The sequence below is a fragment of the Phalacrocorax carbo genome, chromosome 28, assembly GCF_963921805.1.
Source record: "Phalacrocorax carbo chromosome 28, bPhaCar2.1, whole genome shotgun sequence".
Lineage (NCBI taxonomy): Eukaryota > Metazoa > Chordata > Aves > Suliformes > Phalacrocoracidae > Phalacrocorax > Phalacrocorax carbo.
In genome coordinates, this window is record NC_087540.1 from 3455582 (window position 1) to 3472341 (window position 16760).

General features: G+C 61.8%; 1 protein-coding gene across 2 annotated transcripts; it reads left to right on the forward strand.

The window, feature by feature from the left end:
- The first annotated feature begins 2087 nt into the window (after nucleotides 1-2087).
- TUFT1 (tuftelin 1) lies at nucleotides 2088-16660 on the forward strand. 2 transcript variants are annotated; one of them, XM_064474916.1, is made up of 13 exons: nucleotides 2088-2187; nucleotides 6495-6569; nucleotides 6850-6954; nucleotides 7382-7468; nucleotides 9342-9422; nucleotides 9775-9846; nucleotides 10457-10570; nucleotides 12060-12188; nucleotides 12966-13060; nucleotides 13691-13796; nucleotides 14290-14373; nucleotides 15174-15274; nucleotides 15634-16660. In XM_064474916.1, exons 1-13 carry the CDS (start codon nucleotides 2128-2130, stop codon nucleotides 15686-15688), a joined length of 1164 nt encoding a protein of 387 aa, XP_064330986.1. In that variant the 5' UTR covers nucleotides 2088-2127; the 3' UTR covers nucleotides 15689-16660. The 2 variants fall into 2 exon arrangements, with proteins under 2 accessions (XP_064330986.1, XP_064330987.1); XM_064474917.1 differs by lacking the exon at nucleotides 9342-9422.
- The last annotated feature ends 100 nt before the right edge of the window (nucleotides 16661-16760 follow it).

The following is a 16760-nucleotide window of genomic DNA, read 5'->3' on the forward strand; positions in this document are numbered from 1 at the left end:
AACGAGGACGGGAGTCTTGCCAACTGCTAATTAGCGCCGTTGGGTTGATTGGCAGGTGGTTACGGCAGCTCCCCTCCATGGCCTCGAGCGGGGCCGAGCTGGCTCCATCCCCGCACCAGCGCGGCGCTGGGACGGTGCCAGCCCCGGCCCCGCTGCCTCAGTTTCCCCTCCCGCGCCCCGGTGACGTTTAACCGGGATGGAGCGAGCAGGGCTGGACGCGGTGACGACAGCGGGGACACCCCTGTCCCCTCGCCGGTCAGCACCGGCCCTGCGCCGCGTCGCCACCGCCCAGGGCTGTGCCAGGCTCGGCGTGCCCAGCCCCCGGCCCCGCACCCACCGCGTCCCTGCTGCGGCACAACTGGGCCGGCACAACCGGTTCTGCCCTCAGCTCCTCCCGGACACGCATGTTGGAGCCGAGGTTAACCACCGTCCCCACCCTCTGCCTCGGTTTCCCCCGTGGGCACCGCAGCGGTTGGTGGGGGGCCGGGGGGGGAGGGGCACCGGCTCCCACAGCCGAGCGTGACCCCGGTTTGCCGGTCCCCGGCTTCGCCGCCGGCAGCCAGCCCCGAGGGAGCGGCGATCTCCAGCCCGGAGAAAGCCCCGCTTGCCGCAGACCGGCACGGGGTGTCCCCGGCTCGGCCCCGGTGACCGCACGGGGCGGGAGCGTGTCGCGGCTGCGGGGCCGGGGCCGCTGTGGGGCCCGGGGCCGGCCCAGCTCATCGCGCTGCTACGGGGCAATTGGCGCCCGGCGCCCACCCTGGCGGCGCCCCGGTCCCCCGGCACCCACCGGGCGGCACCCACCGGGCTTGGCCTCGCTGCGGTGCCGGTGACCCCGCGGCCATGGGCAGCGGCACCCCCAGGACCTCCCGCCAGGCTGGGCCGGCACCAGGGGGCCAAACATCCCCCCAGGCGTGGGTTGGGACCAGCCCTGGCGCGGGTGGGCACGGCTCGGCGCGGGTTGGGACACCGTGTCACGGGTGGGCACGGCTCGGCGCGGGTTGGGACAGCACGGCGCGGGTGGGCGCAGGTTGGGACAGCGCGGCGCGGGTGGGCACGGCTCGGCGCGGGTTGGGACAGCGCGGCGTGGGTGGGCACAGGTTGGGACACTGTGTCACGGATGGGCGTAGGTGGGCACGGCTCAGTGCAGGTTGGGACACCGCGGTGCGGGTGGGCACGGGTTGGGACAGCGCAGCGCGGGTGGGCACAGCTTGGCGCGGGTTGGGACACCGTGTCACGGGTGGGCACGGCTCGGCGCGGGTTGGGACACCGTGTCACGGGTGGGCACGGCTCGGCGCGGGTTGGGACACCGCGGCGTGGGTGGGCACAGGTTGGGACACCGTGTCACGGGTGGGCACAGCTCAGTGCGGGTTGGGACACCGTGTCACGGGTGGGCACGGCTCGGCGCGGGTTGGGACAGCACGGCGCGGGTGGGCGCAGGTTGGGACACCGCGGCGTGGGTGGGCGCGGGTTGGGACAGCGCGGCGCGGGTGGGCACGGCTCGGCGCGGGTTGGGACACCGCGGCGTGGGTGGGCACAGGTTGGGACACCGTGTCACGGGTGGGCACAGCTCAGTGCGGGTTGGGACACCGTGTCATGGGTGGGCACGGCTCGGCGTGGGTTGGGACACTGCGGCGTGGGTGGGCACAGGTTGGGACACCGTGTCACGGGTGGGCACGGCTCGGCGTGGGTTGGGACACTGCGGCGTGGGTGGGCACAGGTTGGGACACCGTGTCACGGGTGGGCACGGCTCGGCGCGGGTTGGGACAGCGCGGCGCGGGTGGGCGCGGGTTGGGACAGCGCGGCGCGGGTGGGCGCGGGTTGGGACAGCGCGGCGCGGGTGGGCGCGGGTGGGCACGGCTGTGGCATCCCGCCGCTGGGCGCTGCTGGGCGGGCCCTGGCGTGGTTTGGCGAGGCTCGGGTGGGGCTTGGCACGGCTCTGGCACGGCCCCGGCACCGCGCGGCGCGCCAAGGGCCCGTGGGCGTGGCCAAAACGGGGGGGCGTGGTTGAAGCGGAGACGGGTGCGGTGCGGGGCGTGGCCGCGGGGTGGGCGTGTCGGGGCGTGGCCGCCGGGGCGTGGCCGTATAGAAGCGGCGGCGGCGGCGGCGCCGGGCAGTCGCGGCGGGGCCATGAACGGGCTGAAGGGCTGGTGCGCGGTGCTGGACGTGCGGCCCCACGGCGAGAGCCCGGTGAGCCGCCGCCCCCGGCCCTCCCCCCCCTCCTCCCGGTGTTTGGGGGCGGCGGGTGCCCCGGTGGGCGGGGTGGGGGGGTCCCCTCGGGACGCGCCGTGCCGTGGGTGGAGCGGGGCTGCGCCCACCCGCCGCTCGGGATCGCCCTCCCAGCCCGTCCCGCTGCGCTCGGGCCCCCCGGCAGCCGTGGGAAGGTTCGGGGGTCTGCGGGCGCCCTGCGGCCCTTCCCGGGCTCGGGGGTCCCCAGGTCCCGGCCCCGGGACTGTTGCTGGGACGGTCCGTGGGGACTCAGATGAACCCTGCCGGGGCGGGTGAAGACGGCGGACCCCAGCAAGGGATGCGCCAGTGTCGGCGCTGGGGTCCCGCTGGCCCCCATCACACTTATGGGTCCTGCTGGGAATCCTCGCCAGCACACGGCCCCGTGCGGTCATCAGACTGGCCCGAATAATGTGATTTTTGGGGTTATCACACCCCTCGAGTGGCTCCTGGGGGCCGCGGTGGTGGAAGCGGCCGGCAGCGAGTCTGTTTTGGCGCTTGCCTCCCTTGGTTAGAGCAGAGCCTCGCGTTTCCCCCTTCCTTATCGTTGGGTTTTGCCCGTCGCCGTCAGCAGCCGGGCCACCGCCGCGAGGACGGGCCCTGGGTGGGGCTGGCAGCACCCCAAAGCCGGCCCTGCGCCGGCGCGGCGCCCTGATTTCCCCACGAAGGGGGTGAAGCTGGCGGCAGTGCTCGGCGATGCGGCTTTTTTGCTGGGGTTTTGGCAAGCACAGGGACCCCCCGAAGGCGGCGGCGGCAGAAGAACCAGGCCGGTGCTCGGCCGCCTTCCCCCGTGCCGGCCCAAGCCCTGCCGGGTGACTCAGCTCTGAGTCTCCTCAGGAGAGTCCTAATTCCCCGCAGCTTTCCGGGCCTTATAAGGAGCGATTGCAGAGTTGGGCTCGTTTAGCTAATGGGTTATTACGGTGATAAGCGCCTCTGTAATGCCGGCGATCTCCAAACACCGGAGCTGTTTGCTGCTGATCCTTGGCGATACCCTCCGGGTCAGGTCAGGCCTGTTCTTATTTAACAGTCGGGACAGACGGACGGATGGAGCGCCTTCCCCGTGGTTGCAAAACGCCGGCGTCGGGATTGCTGGCTGTGGGTCCTCGGACGGTGCCGCCTCTCCTCCGCCCGGGATGTGGTTGGAATTTGCGTGGCTCCTTCTTCCCCGGGAGCGGAGTCGGTGCCTCTCCCTCCAGCCAAGCTTTTTCCAAGCGGGGTTTTTTGGGCTGGATGATGAAAAACAGACCAAAAGGTTTAAAATGGGCTTTGGCGTCCCTGAAAGCCCGGCCCTGGTCGTCCCAGCCGGCACTGCTCGGCCTCATTTCCAGGGGAGCTGGCTCTTGCTGGGCGGTTGGACCCAAAGGGTCACCAGGATTTTTGGGAACACCCCCTCGAAGGGTCCTGCCGAACAGCTTCCAACCACCGGTGCTTCGCTGCAGCCGCGACCCCAACCTGGCCAAGCTCACCCCATCGTGGTTCCCGAGGCTGGTAGTAAAAGCTGTAAACCCGTGGTGCCGGGCTGGGATAACCCTTGGGGTGCACAATTGGGGAGTTCAGGAAGCATCTTCTGTACGAGGTGGGTTTTTTCCAAGCAGGAGGCGAGTGCGATGCACTCCATTGTCTTCCCAGCACTGGCCAAATTGCAAAACCCTCCTGCCTTCCTCAGAACGTAACAGAAGGGGCCCAAAACATGCTGCCCCCTCCGCTTCGGGGCTGTAAACAGGAGGCAGAGCATGTTTAATGCCAGCCAGGAGGTAAAGGAGGGGGTAGGGGAGTCCCTGTGGCTCTGTCCCTCCTGCCCCAGCTGAATTCGGCACCTTGGAGGGGCAGCTTGCCGTGTGCTGGCTGCGGCACCCCTCGGGGTTGCTCCAGCTTTATGTTGGAGGAGCTCCTTCTCCTGGAAGTTGCCCTGGCACCGGCAAGGAGCCGATGAAGCTTTGGCTACGGGACGGTAAGAGGAAAGCCCAAAAATAGCCATGGGGGAGCATCGCCGGGGACTGCCGTGCCGGTGGCGCATGAGACAAGGGCCCAGCTCAGCGCCTCCTCTCCTCCGCCCGCCCGGCCCCGGCCAGGCGCAGCTCACCGCGGCCGAGGCTGCTGCAGACAAACAAGCTGGGCAGGGAGGGGTTTGCTTTAACCCGGCTGCGCCTTCCGCCTCCTGCACCTGCCTCGGCCTCCTTAGAAGCGTTTGCTGCGCCGACAAAGCTGGTTTTCTCCCCCGGTGGTCCAGAGCGCCTCGCTCAAACATCCGTCTTGTGTCTCGCCATCCCTCTGCCTCCTCCAGGCTTCCCGGCGTGAAGGAGGATGGAGACGGCGGAGCCTTCCCCCGCCGGCATTTGCATGGGTCGTTTCCTGGTTGTTTGACCCGAGGTTTGGTAGCGCCGGTGCAGGTTGGGAAGGCACCGGCTGCTCTTTGCTTCCTGCCGCAGTCGGTTTGCATCAGCTCGATGGCGGGTTTATCCAGGAGCAGGGTTTTCTGGGGTCTGCTGGGACGGAAATCGCCCGCGTGCCAGCTCTGGGTAGTTTTGGCTGCGGGGATGGAAATGGGCCAGTGCTTGTTTCTTATCGCAGCGAATTCTCCCCAGGTGAGCGATTTCCTTGGCAGCGTCCCACCCTCGCGCGGGCTTGACGGGACGGGGATGGCGAACGCGAGATCCTGACGCTTGTAAACAAAGCTGCGAGGAAGGGGGCGTGAAGGGACTGACGTGCTGCCGGCGGCTCTGCCGGGCTCGCGCCGTGCCGAGGCTGCTGCCCCGCCGTCGCCGGCCGCTCCGTGCTCTTACCCGGGCCTTTCCCCGCATCCTGTTTGCTTTAGGCAGCGCGAAGATGATGGGCAACGCTTCGCGTGCAGGCGCTGCCGTGAGCTGTTTTCCCCTGTTGTAAAGCCCTGAGTGCTTCCTGCACCTTCCCAAAACCACGGAGCGTGCCGCGTCCCGCTGCTCTTTTGTTTTCCTGACCAAAGTTTCCAACTTCTTGGGCCTTGCTGAGGAAAACATTCCCTGGAGTGACAGCGGCAGACGAGTATCTGGTTAGACGATCGGTGCTGCTGAGTGCTAGCAGAGCCCAAGTGAAGTTTCTCTTGGGTAACTGTTTTAACGGGGGAGCGAAGGGGTCTGGCCCCATGTTTCAGATCCGTGGGAGGGCTCCTCGTTTCCCAGGGAGCCGGAGTTTGTGCGAGGAGCGTACACAAAATATTTTGGAAACAAACAGATGGCTTGTCGAGACTTGGATGGCGAGGAGAGCGCTTGGAAACGGGCAGGCAGAAATACCTTGACGTTGTTTTTGGAGAGCAGGAGGCTGACGTGGCCGAGGTGTGGCGAGGGGCGGGCGCCCGGCGCTGCGCGGGCACCTGCCCCAGCCCCGCGGTGCTGCCGTGGCCGTCGCACGCTGAGCAGCTCCCGCCTTCGGGGTCGCTTTAATAAGGACCATGAGCGACGGCCGCCTGGGTGCCGGTGAGGTGTGTCTGGGACAAGGGGGTCGTGCTGTGCCGTGGGTGCGCGGTGGCGGTGTCGAGCTGTGGACGGAGAGTGGGCAGCCCCATGGAGCGTTTCGGGTGTCCCTGCGCTGCTTTAGGGCTCTTTATACAGCCGGGGTGTCTCCTCAAAAGCTTGCTGAGCTTCACACGGTGCTGGATGTGGCTGAAGTGCCTTTTCGGTGGGTGGCACTGGTGGGAAGGCTTTGGGCGAGGAGTTAAGCGGTGAAGGCAAACAGGGTCCAGGCTGGAGCCTCCGTGGATGCTCATGGCCGTGAGCCAGGGGTGCTTTGCTGCCGAAATGGGCTCTGCTCGGCCGGGGCTGTGCCGGCAGAGGACGGGCAGAGCCGTGGGGGCGCGCAGCCATCGCGGTAGGGCAGAGAGAAGGGTGAATCTGGCAAGGTCCCGGCACGTGAGCTGGGAACGGCTGCTTTCACCCTGCTCTGGGGCTGCTACCGAACGCCGTGTGTCAGCCCCGCTGTAGCTGATGAGGGCCATGACTCCTGGCAGAGGAGGGCATGCGTGAAAACGAGCCTGGCAATCGCTTCTCCGGCCCATCTGCATTACCTCAGCCTTGGCTGGGCCACAGATCCTCCAAGCCCTGATGGGTTTGATAAATGTAGTTGTCGTGTGCTCGCTATTACTCATTTTAATCCCAGCGTTACTTCGCAGGCTGCAGCTCAAACCGAGGGGGAAGGCAGCCTGTCAGGGATGCTGGCCCGGATCTCAGCTCGTACCGGAGCTGGACGTAAAAAGACTTTGAGGGAGTTATAAAACTAAAACCCGCCTCTCGTTTCAGGAGAGCGTGAAGGTGCTGCGGCTGACGCTGCCGAATGACCTCCCGGGCGACAGGCGCGAGCAGGCGAAGCAGAAGGTAGGTCTCCCCCGTGGCTTGGTTTGGTGTTGAAAATACAGGTCTGTGAGTTAACTTAGGGAGGGGGGAACGGGCGCTGGGTGGAGGATCAGTCGCTTTATGCTTCGTGAAGTGGAAAACTCGCCTCTGGTCTGTTAAACGTTTCGGTGCCGGTTCCCGAGGCCGTGCTTAGCACCGCGTTCGCCTGCGAAAGTGCATGATGCTCATTTGACTGGAGCCGGGCGAACCGTTCCAGCCAGTCTCGCCTCTCTGAAAGCCCTGCTGCCTCTGTCTCTTGCAGCCGGTGGGAAAAGCCTTTGCCATGGTGGCCAACAGATCCAGCAACGGTCACTCCCTGGCCTCCGAATGCATCAAATCCAACGATGGCGATGAGGAGATCATCAAGGTACAGGCCCTGCCTCCCCGGCTTTGTTGCAAAGCGATCTTGTTTAATAATTGGGGCTGGAAAAAAAGGTTTTGTCTAAAGCTACACCAGCGAAAATCTCCACGGTGTAGCTGCTGATCGGGCGGGCGGGAGGCTTGGTGCAGCGCTGGCAGCACCAGCTCGGTGGGCTTCCCTGGCGCTGGGGGGATGCAGCGCGAACCTGGGGCTGCCGCGGTGGGGCTGCGGGGCAGGGGTCACGCAGGAGGAGGAGCAGCTTCAGAAAATGCCAGGGAAGGTTAACCACAAAGGGGAAACCTGCGGACAGCGTGTCTCGGGAAGCAGCGAGATCCGGTGTCCCCATCCCGGCGGAGGTGGGCTGGCGGCTGGCATTACCGGGCTGGTGGGCGTCGGGAGGCTCTGACCGGCTGCCCCCGTCTCTCCTGGGCAGGTTTATCTCAAGGCACGGTCCGAGGGCGGCATGAACCACGAGGAGCACGTCAACCAGCTGAAAAGTGAAGTTCGTTACATTCAAGAGGTAGTTAATGACTGCGGGGGGGCTCTGGCTTGCGCGCCGCTGCCTGCACCCGCGGGGGCTTGCGGCGAGGGTCCGGGGCGCTCTGCTTCCCCCGGCGCGTCCCGCGGGGTTCCACGCGAGCGGGCGGCGATGCCCGCCCCGGCTGCGGCGCTTGAGCCCCGGCTGAGCCCCAGCCGCTCCGGCAAACTGGCAGCGGAGCTGAACTCCGCAGTTGGTTGACTTGCCCGTACAGGGCAGCAGCCTAATCAAGCGCCATAAATTAATTCAGCCTGACTAATTGCTCTGCTATATGGACTGAATTTGAAGAGAATTGCGTGATGACTTTCCCCCAAGGCTGTCCCCTGCATGCCTGGGTGCGGCACAACCGGAGCCTCTTGTTAAAAGGCAGTTTCTTTGGTATGTCTCATCTCCCAAAGTAAACTGGTTGATGAGGCTCTCGGAAGGTTAACCCTTTCCTCTGCTCCGTGTGGGGATGTTATTTCTGGAGTGCTGGTTGCAAGGCACGGAGGCGGTTGCGTGCATGTTCTGGTCTGGGCAGCTTGGCCTAAAACAAAACAAAAAAAAAAGAGAAAAAGGGGAAAAAAAAAGATTAAATCTGGGCTCGCTCTCATGGGGGAGTTTCTGTGCTGGGTGCTGGCCCCAGGGAGCAGCGAGGGGCAGATCTGGTAGGGTGGCTGCCTTACGTCATCCTTCTGACTCCTCTGCCAAAACGCATGTTTTTCCCCCCGAAAGAAAACAGCCTGTTCCCGCTGCGTCCTGCCTGCAACGCAGACCTGCCCGGCCCCCGCCCGCCCAGGGCTGCAGCGCGCCGGGGGCGTTGCTCACCCAGGCCCTATCTCGCAGCCACCTGGATGCCGCAGATTTTGTGCGTGATCCTTCCCAGTCCTGGGGCTTCGACTTCAGCTCTTCTGATCTGAGCTTTCCCGTAGCTCCCCACAGCTCGGGTGGAAACAGGAGTGAGGTTTTAAAAGGGCCTCTTAGCAATAGTTGAGCGGGACTTAGACCTTGTCTGGCCGCGAAGGCTGAACGTAGCCCTGTCAGAATAGCTGAAGCAGCATAACTGTGCAGTACGACTTAATCCTGCATGTGAAAACCAGGGAATAAGCTAAACCAGTAAGTGACGGTGGTGGTACCGGTCTGTCCGCATCCAAGGGAAGTGCCCTGCGCTGGGTCGTGGTGTAAAAACCCTGGGGGTGTCTTGACCCGGCTGGATCAAAGTCAGGGATCGCTGTCCCCGGGTTAAGGGCTCGACTGCTGACCCGAGAGCCGCACATCGTGCCCTCGCTTGTCCCTTGTCCTGCCGCTGCTCGCTCTCCAGCAAGCTGCTTCGCCCCAGCGCCTCGGGCATCTAAAAACAAGGGGTAGGGATGAAGCCACGCTGTTAATGCTTTGAGAAAGCTTTTCTTTGAAAAGCATTTGGGCAGCGTTTGCTGTAAAAGCCTGTAAATCATTCCTCTGGCTCACTTGCTCTGACTAATTCGAGTAGCTGCAAGTCAAGACTGTACTTGTCGGCGTCCTGCAGCGTGGCAGAGAGGGAGCCGGGGAACAGCAAGGGTCTTCTCAGCCCTTCAAGGGTGAAGTTGACGACTAATGCGTGAAAAATCAGAAGCGTCTTCAGATTGCTGCTTTTTTAAATGTGTTTTTTTCTTCCCATGATCACGTGGGACAGCTGCCTCGCGAGGATCGTATCTGCCGGAGACGGTGCTGCTTGCAGGCAGGGCTGTAGTAAAACCAGAGGGTCAGGCTGGCAGAGAAGCCATCAATTGCATATCGGCACAGGGCGTCGCAGCAGCCGCCGCGCCTTCGTGTGATTTCTGTTAGGCTGAGTGACACTGTCCATGCAGATCAAGCTAAATTGACTTGCCTTTGCCAGGCTAGAAGTTCTTTGAAGAAGCTGCGGGAAGACTTAAGTAGTAAACTTGAGAACAGACAAGGAGATAAACAGCATGCACAGGTAACGGGAGCATTTCTCGGGCGTTAAATGACATTGACTTATTAAAAAGATGTCATCTTCGGGTCCGGAAAATGATAGAAGGGGCCTTAAAGGTCGAGGCGCTTGTGGCGAGCGAAAGCCACGTTGGCACCGTGTACAGGCAAATTTCGAAACCCACACAAGCACGTAACGAGGAGTCAGTAAGCGGAACGCGTTGGCTGGCCAAACGCACTGCTGCATGTTCGTTTGCAGAAAAGCCCCCGGGTCTCGAGGTGCTGCGGTGCCCCAGAGCTAGCTGTCTGCACGCGACCGCGCGCTCGCGGCTGCGCCGGCCGGCCTTACCTCCCTGTCCGTCTGTCCTTTGCTTACGCAGGTCGTGCTGGAAAACCAGAACGGGAGCTGGCTGGATGCCGAGAGGCTGCGTGCCGATTCCTGGGAGGACCAGGTACGGAGCCGAAGAGGGGGATTTCAGCGCTGTGGGAAGAAATATCGGGTTTAGTTTGATACCTTCCTCCCAGCAGGTAACTTCGAAGCTGTTCAGCACACGATCAGGCGCTCCTGCAGCAAACTCCAGTCTTTTTACCAGGGTCAGATCAGAAACAGAGCACAGCGCTATTAGAGCAATAAAAATGCGCATAATGGGTTTTTAAACCTCTGCACACCAGGGTTTTTTAGCAGAAGGGAGAACAGGAACCTTAAGCTGGTAAATATTTCTCCAGCTCTTTGTCTTTCCCCTGGCTGGGGCAGGTGCTCTGGGCCGGGGTTTCGGGCTGGGTTGCTGCAGACCTGGTTCACGCTGCGGGGTTTCAGGTTGCCCAAGCGCGGATCGGGATGGCATCCTGCAAACAGGGCTTGGAAGGCAACCAAAGGGTACTGTGGCGTTATCTTGAGGGCTGGAAGCTGTTGCTCAAGTGTGGGAGGTGAGGGCAGGAGCTTTTTTCAAGCTGAGAAGTGATGTTACCGGGCTTTGTCACCAGCAGCGCTGCCCACATTGGGGCGGAGGGCTCCTTTGATAAGTCCCGACTGCTCATCCCCTCCCGTTGCCGTCTCCGCAGGAGGACGACTGCTCAGGTGAAGACGTGGAGAAGATCCGACAGACGGCAAAGAGGCTGTTCACGAAGCTGCAGGAGGCTGAAAAGCGCCATCAGTTGGAAAAGAAAGCCTTTGAGGTGACTACGCTGCGCACTTCTCTGCTGGGAAAGTGTGATTTTTGTTTTATTTTGGGTTTTTTTTTTTCTTTTTGGAAGTCCTCTCCTCTGAGGAGCTGCACGGGCTCGTGAGTTTGGGCTGCCGGAGGTGTCTGGCTTCTCCTTGCAGAGCAGCAGGCTCGGTGCACGCTGTGAAAATACACCGGGGAGTCCAGACCCGGCCAAACCCCAGCAAACTGCCTCCCTGGCTGCCCGGGCGCGTCTGAAGACATAAATGCTTTCCCAGTTAAAAGTCACATAAAAGGGGCAGCCAGGTTGGAAGGCGGTCCCCCCAAACTCTGCCGAGCCTTCCCGACCGTAGCCAGGCTTCGGTGCGTGAGAGGGTGTTTTGTGGGGAGCGGGGACCCTCGGGGTGTCCCACAGGTCGAGCGGAGGCAGGGTCTGCGGTTCCCAGCCGCGGTGCTGGGCTGCTGCGGCTGTTGTGGCCTCTCTTGGAGCTCGGCCTCCCCACCTGGGGGGCTGTTTGCTGAGCAGGAGGCACCCCGACCCATCGCACGGGTCTTGGGGGCTGCCGAGTGGCGCTGACGAAGCTGCTGCATTCGCTTTCCTCCCATCGTCAGCTCCGGTGATCAGTGGCCCCCTTCGGTGTGTTGCCTGGTGACTGCTGGTGTCCCGGGTGGGCTGGGCCTGACCGCGTCACCCCGCAGCTCTGAGCGCTGGTGGCAGCGGTGACGTCCCGGCTCGCATCCTGTCCCGCAGACCAAACTGGTCCTGGGAACCCCGGGGGGGTCCCCGCAGCCGGACGGGTGACAGCGTCCGCAGGGGAAGCACGTTTAAGCGGTGACCGCTTCCTCGGGCATGGGGATGTCCGTCTGCTCGCGGCAGCGGCGCGTGCCCCGAGGACCTCTGTCTTTGCGTGTAGGAAGTCGTGCGGTTTGGTGGCATTTTGGGGTCTTTGGTCAGCCGTGGTGCCGACTGCGGGCTGTGAGCCCGGACGGAGATCCCCGGGGACGGCAGGGATGGGTGTTTTGGCAGCGTCCAGATGTTCTCGATGTGGCTCGTTGTCTAAGCCTGCTCTCCAGCTGTCTGGGGACCCACGGGGACGCCCTTGTCCCCTCGCGGCTCCCGAGCCGTTGATACAGGCGTGGGGCTGGCTGCTGAGGTCGGTTCCTTGGACAGGGGGCCCGAGAGGAGCCTGCAAACAGCCCCGGAGCGCGTGTGGCTGAGAACGAGTATGTCTCTTGCGTTTGAGGAGCCTTTTATTGCTACAGCATTTAAGCGCTCGCTCCTTTGAAGTGCTTTGAAGCCGGGGAGCTTTCTGAAGAACCTCTTCTCTCTGAAGCATGTCGGGTTGTTTGCTGAGACACCCGGCTGCCTTCAGCAAGATCTGCCTGCCAAGGCTTCGAGCACCGGTGCGGCTCCAAAACGTTGCTCGGGAGAAGGGGCTCCGGCGGCTCGTGTATCCGGGAGCGAGGGTCGGGGGTAAAGGCGTCTCTGTTCTTGTTTGCAGAGGACGATCTCGCAGTACCAGGAGGAAGCGGAGCAGACGAGCTCTGCCCTGCGGAGAGCGGAGGAGAGCGTGCTGGAGAAGGAGGTGCAGGTGGATGAGCTGCAGAGACTCCTGGCAGGGATGGAGAAGGTACCGGCCCCGAAGCCGTGGTGGGATTAGCTGATGGGATTAGCGGAGCTGCCTGGTCCCGCTCTGCTGCGGCGGGGGAGTGGGAAAGCCTGGTGGTGATGAGTTTGGCAGTGCTCAGCGCAGACCCCCGCAGCGGGTCTCGGACCGGCTGCAGGGTACCCACCGTATGGGGGAGGGGGTTTGACTTCCCAACCAGCTTTAACCCAGAAGCATCGGGCAGAGCCAGCTGCTGGGAACGGCTGAAAATCAACTGCTGCTGATTTAGACTTGCATTTCTCAGGTCTAGAAGATCTGGTTGGTCTGTGCAAACTCTTCCAGATATCCTGGAAACGAGTGCAGTCTAGACAGCCACCTGGTTCTTCTCATGGGGGCATTAACACAACCTCCAGCCTTGGTTTTTTTCTTTTTCCAGCTGTGGTCGGCTCGTAGTAACATTAAAGTCATAAATCTAACAGTGCAGCGTGAGCGTGAGGTGATCTGGGACTGCCTTCCCTGGCCCGAGAGCAGGGAAGGAGATGGGTTGGTGCCTTGCCTGTAACCTAGGGGTAAAGGAGTGGGACGTCGTCTGTCGGTCATCTCTGCGGCTGCTCTTGTCTGTCTGTCTCTCACATGTAAATTTAATGCTCGTGAAGACAACCCGCAGACTGAGCGGGGAGGCTGCGCTGAGCCTGCCCGGCTCCCCGGGTGTTTGTAGTTTGCTGCTGTGCAGCGGAGGCCAAGCAGCATCTGTTGCGACTTGTTTCCGTGCGCGTAACTCGGCCTCTCGCTCTGCCGCAGGAGCACAGGAGTTTGCTGCTGAAGATGAAAGAAGGCGAAGCAGAGCTGGCGAGGCTGAGAAGCGTGGAAGGTGACAAGCTCGCCGAACAAGACCGGTGAGGCTTGGCCTCCGGCTCGGCTGCCAACTCCAGAGCAAGCCCACGCCGCTGGGTCGGGGTGTCAGCTCGCTGGGGCATGACTGCACATTCCTGCGAAGGGCGTGCTTGCTCTCTGGCTTGCAAAACAGCACCCTACTCCCAGGAGCTGACTAATCTCCAAATACCTCCTGCAGTTTTGCCCTGCTCCGAGAGATCCGGAGCTGGGCTGCCCAGAGACCTCTAGCGGCCCCGCTGCGGGCTGCGAGCGTGGGGCAGGTCCTGCCCTGCTCTGGGAGCCTCCGGAGCACCCGATTCTCCCCATAATGTTGGATTCGTTCCACCCAGCCGGGATCCTGGTGCTCCAGGGGCTAATTGGCAATGGCTTGTTTCTGGAAGGCCTTGTTTGTGGCCTCACTCTTCCTGATGTTCCTGTGTCCCCGCAGTCTGTGGTTCCTACTCTTTGTGGCTCCTGCCTGAATAGGTTTTGTCTCTGCCTCTCCTTACCTCGTCTAGTCAAAATATTTCAAGACCTGTGTGGCTGTAGAGGAGACCTGGCTGATAAAGGTGCTCCGGGCACAGCCGGGTGGGTGCTCCCTTCCTGGAAGGCCATGCGATGGCTCCTGGACTCTCACCCTCTCCTTTTCCCAGGTCAGCCCAGCTGGAGAAGGAGGTGGCCATGCTGCGGGAGAAGATACACCATCTGGACGACATGCTGAAAAGCCAGCAACGCAAAGTCCGCCAGATGATCGAGCAGGTGAGAGGAGCAGGGCTGGGGTGGGAGGACGGATCGGGGAGACCTGGGCGGGCTCAGCGGGGACTTAGGAAAAGAGAAAGGAGGGAAAAAAGATCTCTTAAGCAGCTTGGAAGCAAAGAATTGCTGGCTTGTGGGGCTGAGTCCCTTTGCGAACCGAAGGGACGCAAGGTCAGAGGCAGCCCAGAGCCCTGTCCTGCAGCGGGGACTGACCCCGGGGTGACAGCGTAAGAGGGGTGCTGCGCGCCCAGCTGGGCCTGCCGAAAGAGTTAAATCAGAAACTGCATGAGCGGAGGCTCCTGCACCCGGGGCTTAATTCTCATACTTAATTTGAGGCTTTTTTTTGTGATTGGTTTTTATGCAGAGCTTGGAGTTAATGCTGTGTGTGTCAACAGGCGGAAGGGCGGCTGGCCGAGCTGCCCTCCTTCCTAGACGTTTCTCCAGCCCAGCCATACACGAGAGGGATTTTCAGCCGCTGTGAACTTTTCTCTTACAGCTCCAGAACTCCAAAACGGTGATTCAGGCCAAAGATGCCATGATCCAGGAGCTCAAGGAGAGAGTCGCTTACTTGGAGGCTGAGGTGCGTCTCAGCAGGGCCGTTTGGGGGGGGGCAGCGTGTCTGCTCCGAGCTCACACGCTCCTGTCACAACCTCCCGGCGTGACCGGCTTTGCACGCCTGCGGGTCGTGGCTGGGTTCCCTCGCGGCGATGAGCTTTGCTCTGGGCAGAGCGGCCGGCAGCAAAGCCCTTCCCTGGCACCGACACCTGCTTCGTGTAGGAAAATGTGCCCTCCGCAGCCCCGAGGGCCGTGCTGGTTCTCTGAGCTGGTGCGACGGTTCCCAATGCAGCCAGCATCGCTGGAGCAGCTGCGAACTCAAGCAGAGTCCAAAATAATCTCATCAAGCACATTTCTCTGGCAGCAAAACCCTTCTTGCTTACAAAGCTGCAGCTGAGCGCCTGCGTGTCAGAAATTAAAATGGCATTCCAGCCTCTAGGATTGTAACAAGTGTCAAACCTCTCTCCTTTTTTGGATAAAAACTGAGCCTGCCTTGGCACTTCCAGTGTTTTCTTCCCTCCTCGGTGACTAATTTTGCTAATTTCTGCGTGGGGACGGTGTGTGTGAACACAGCCTGCCATGAACCCAGGTGGAAAACAGCCAGCGAGAGAGGCTGTGTGCTGTTGGGTTTCCGTGTCAGGTGTTCGGCAGGTCTTACAAACCATCCCGTCTTTCCTCTGGCGGGCCGTCCCGACGTAGGGCTGGGTCTCATTTCCCTCGAGAAAAAGCTGCCCCACCGCAAGAGATTACACTGGAGCGACCCATGTGCCCGCAGCCTGCCTGTCCCCAGCCGCCCATCGCTAACTGGGGCTCTGTCTCTTGCAGAACCTGGAGATGCACGACCGCATAGAGCACTTGATCGAGAAGCAGGTCAGCCGGGGCGGCCACAGCTCCAGAGTGCGCTCGAAGTCGGAGTACGTGAGCAGGTATGCGGGGAGCACCCGCCCTCCAGCGATGGGGGGTAACCCTGCCTGGCTGCTCAGCGCCTTCGTCTGCAGGTCCACGTCACATCTGGGCCAGGAGGAGCTGCAGCCTGGGACATGAGGCTGGACTCGGGGATGCTCTTCTGGAAGAGCACTGTATTTTATTTTTTTTCTGTTGGCAGAGAGGTCCTCTGTTCCTGCATCTCTCCTTCAGGGGACTATGGGGGAGCAGAGGTCCCTCCTGTGGGCGGTTTTTTGGGGGAGCCATCAGCGACCAGGGCTGGGGCAGGGCCTCCCCCACAGGTTTTCCCCTCAAACCCCATCCAGTTCATCTGTCTGAACAAATCCTTTCTCTCCTGCAGCAAAAGGCCGACGGGCCCCAAGCCGCTGCCTCTCATTCGAGTAGTGGAAACATGAGTTTCGAGGGCCGGTCCGAGCTGAAGACTCTCCCCTTGTTATCGTTCACTGGATTTCCCTGCTTGACTGCCATCCTCTGTGCTCCCGGAGTCTCCCCGGAGCTGTCGGCGGAGGGCTGTGCCCTGGAGAACTGTGGCAGCCGAGGACAGACGTAGCCGGGGCGGTCCTGGCAGAGGAAGGAAGGAAGGAGGTTTGCGAAGCGTCCACATTGCTGTCCCCGCGGGGTCCCAGGGTCACACGGATGCCAGTTTGGAGGCTGGACCAGCTGGCCCCGGCGTGGACGCGGTGGGTCTCTGGCTGGAGAGCCAGGCTCGCTTTCCCTGGTCAGTCCTGGGTTTGCCGGGGTTGCTCTGCGAGAGCAGCCTTTGCTTCTGAAGGGCCTTGTCCAAACAGAGCCTCCCCTTCAGCTTGCAGCTTGCCAACGTGGACTTGGGGTTTAACCTTTTTTGGTTTAAAAAAAATAAAAAGGAAGAAAAAAAAAAAGAAATCCTCCTGAAACCGGACTCCTTCCTACAACGAAGCCCAATGCGTGACAAGTTGGGAGCCTCCACCTCCGATCTCCAGCACATATCAGGCTGCTCCGGACTTGGCAAAGGCTCACGTGGCCAAAACTCAGTGTATCACCATGCTTTTCCCAAGAGCGTAGAGAAATTGTACCTGACGTACGTGTAGTGTTTGAACCCAGAGGCTGTTTGGTTTGTTACCTGTATTTATTTCAATAAATTATTGGTGTCTTCCAATGGTGCGGTGACAGGCATGATTGCTGCTGTCCACCTCTACGGGAGCACAGTTGAGGACTGCCTGTCCCGTGCCTGAACTGGAAAATACCAGCCAGCTTCCTCGGGGCTTGCCGGTTGCTGCCTGTCTTGTGCGCGCCCGTGCTCAGGGAAGGAGCTTGGGTACCTCTAGAGGAAAGGTGTTGGCGTTTGTACTGACCGTGTTAACACAGAAATACATGTGCCTTAATCCCTCTGCCTGTAGTTGATTGAATAGATGCAAACAGTGGAAATGTACTGGGACGGGGTGTGGATTTGGTGTTTCGGGCTGGGCTCCCTGCATCTCGAGGTCGCTG

Coding starts and splice junctions, on each gene's coding strand:
- TUFT1 (XM_064474916.1), top strand. CDS start 2,128: ATGAACGGGCTGAAGGGCTGGTGCGCGGTGCTGGACGTGCGGCCCCAC. Junction 6,570..6,849: donor GCGAGCAGGCGAAGCAGAAG/GTAGGTCTCCCC, acceptor TGTCTCTTGCAG/CCGGTGGGAAAAGCCTTTGC. Junction 12,189..12,965: donor TCCTGGCAGGGATGGAGAAG/GTACCGGCCCCG, acceptor GCTCTGCCGCAG/GAGCACAGGAGTTTGCTGCT.